The sequence below is a fragment of the Sinocyclocheilus rhinocerous genome, unplaced genomic scaffold (assembly GCF_001515625.1).
Source record: "Sinocyclocheilus rhinocerous isolate Xijiao unplaced genomic scaffold, SAMN03320098_v1.1 scaffold1099, whole genome shotgun sequence".
Lineage (NCBI taxonomy): Eukaryota > Metazoa > Chordata > Actinopteri > Cypriniformes > Cyprinidae > Sinocyclocheilus > Sinocyclocheilus rhinocerous.
In genome coordinates this window covers 55,326-56,254 of record NW_015634461.1, presented here as the reverse complement: position 1 = coordinate 56,254, position 929 = coordinate 55,326, and the positions used below count along the sequence as shown (strand labels likewise).

At 35.4% G+C, this 929-nt stretch overlaps 1 protein-coding gene across 2 annotated transcripts in view; it reads right to left on the bottom strand.

Annotated features, from left to right (window-relative positions):
- scamp2 (secretory carrier membrane protein 2) overlaps window positions 1–929 on the bottom strand; it is a 12,523-nt gene that overhangs the window by 1,802 nt on the left and 9,792 nt on the right. For both annotated transcript variants that reach the window (XM_016559448.1, XM_016559449.1), the window contains exon 7: window positions 806–907. In XM_016559448.1, coding sequence (XP_016414934.1) covers window positions 806–907 — 102 coding nt within the window. The remainder of the gene's footprint in view (window positions 1–805; window positions 908–929) is intronic.

Here is a 929-nt window from a genome sequence, read left to right as displayed (position 1 = left end):
TTGGTTACTGATGTTTTAATCATGTTACTTGTCTGGCGTTAATGAAGCGTTACTGTCGAGCCCTGGAGACAGGTCTATGTGCCGGGGCTCAAACCCCAGACGGCCCCGGCCCAATTTAAACCCTGTATGTATATATATATATATATATATATATATTTATATATTTATATATATGTGTGTGTATATACACGTTTGAGATTTGTTTTTAAATTTATAGAATATAATTAGAATATAATTTTTTAAAGGATATATATATTATATACATTCTAATTATATTCTATAAAAATTGTGAATAATATGCATATATAAAAATAAATAGAATAAAATCTCAAAATGCTGAATCAGAATCAATCCAATCATTCCAGGAAGTCTCATAACAATATTTTCATAATAGTCTTAATAATCTTGAGAAAATAATGTTATTAATGGAAGAAAACGGAGAAATCAAGCATGTTTCTATCAGGGGTTCAAAGGCCGACAAGCGCTGCTTTAAGAGGAAAACAAAGCAAGCAGTTTAAAGAGCGAGAAGACGTACTTCAGACAGGAAGCAAGAGTTTTAAAGGAAGTCCAGCAGCAGAAAACCGTTAGTGCAGGAAGAGACACTCGTCAAAGAGACAGAAGAGAGAGTTGTCTGTCACACGGGAGAAACACAAAGTCCAGCTCAGAGAAGTTTGGGTGAAATATTCCTTTAATACTCCATAAATAAACATTACTGCCCAACTACTGCCTAAATAAACATCACTAATGAATTGTTGTAAAGCAGAATGAAGTGCAGGGGAGCTGTATAGAGCAATCTCCGCTGTACCTGTTGCCCCATCGAGGGATGCCAACGCTCTGAATCACAGACACGACGATCTGAGCCAAGAAAACGAAGAAGAAGAAGAAGAAATTGAAGGAGCTGTCAGACCTTAAAGAGAAGTAAATATACT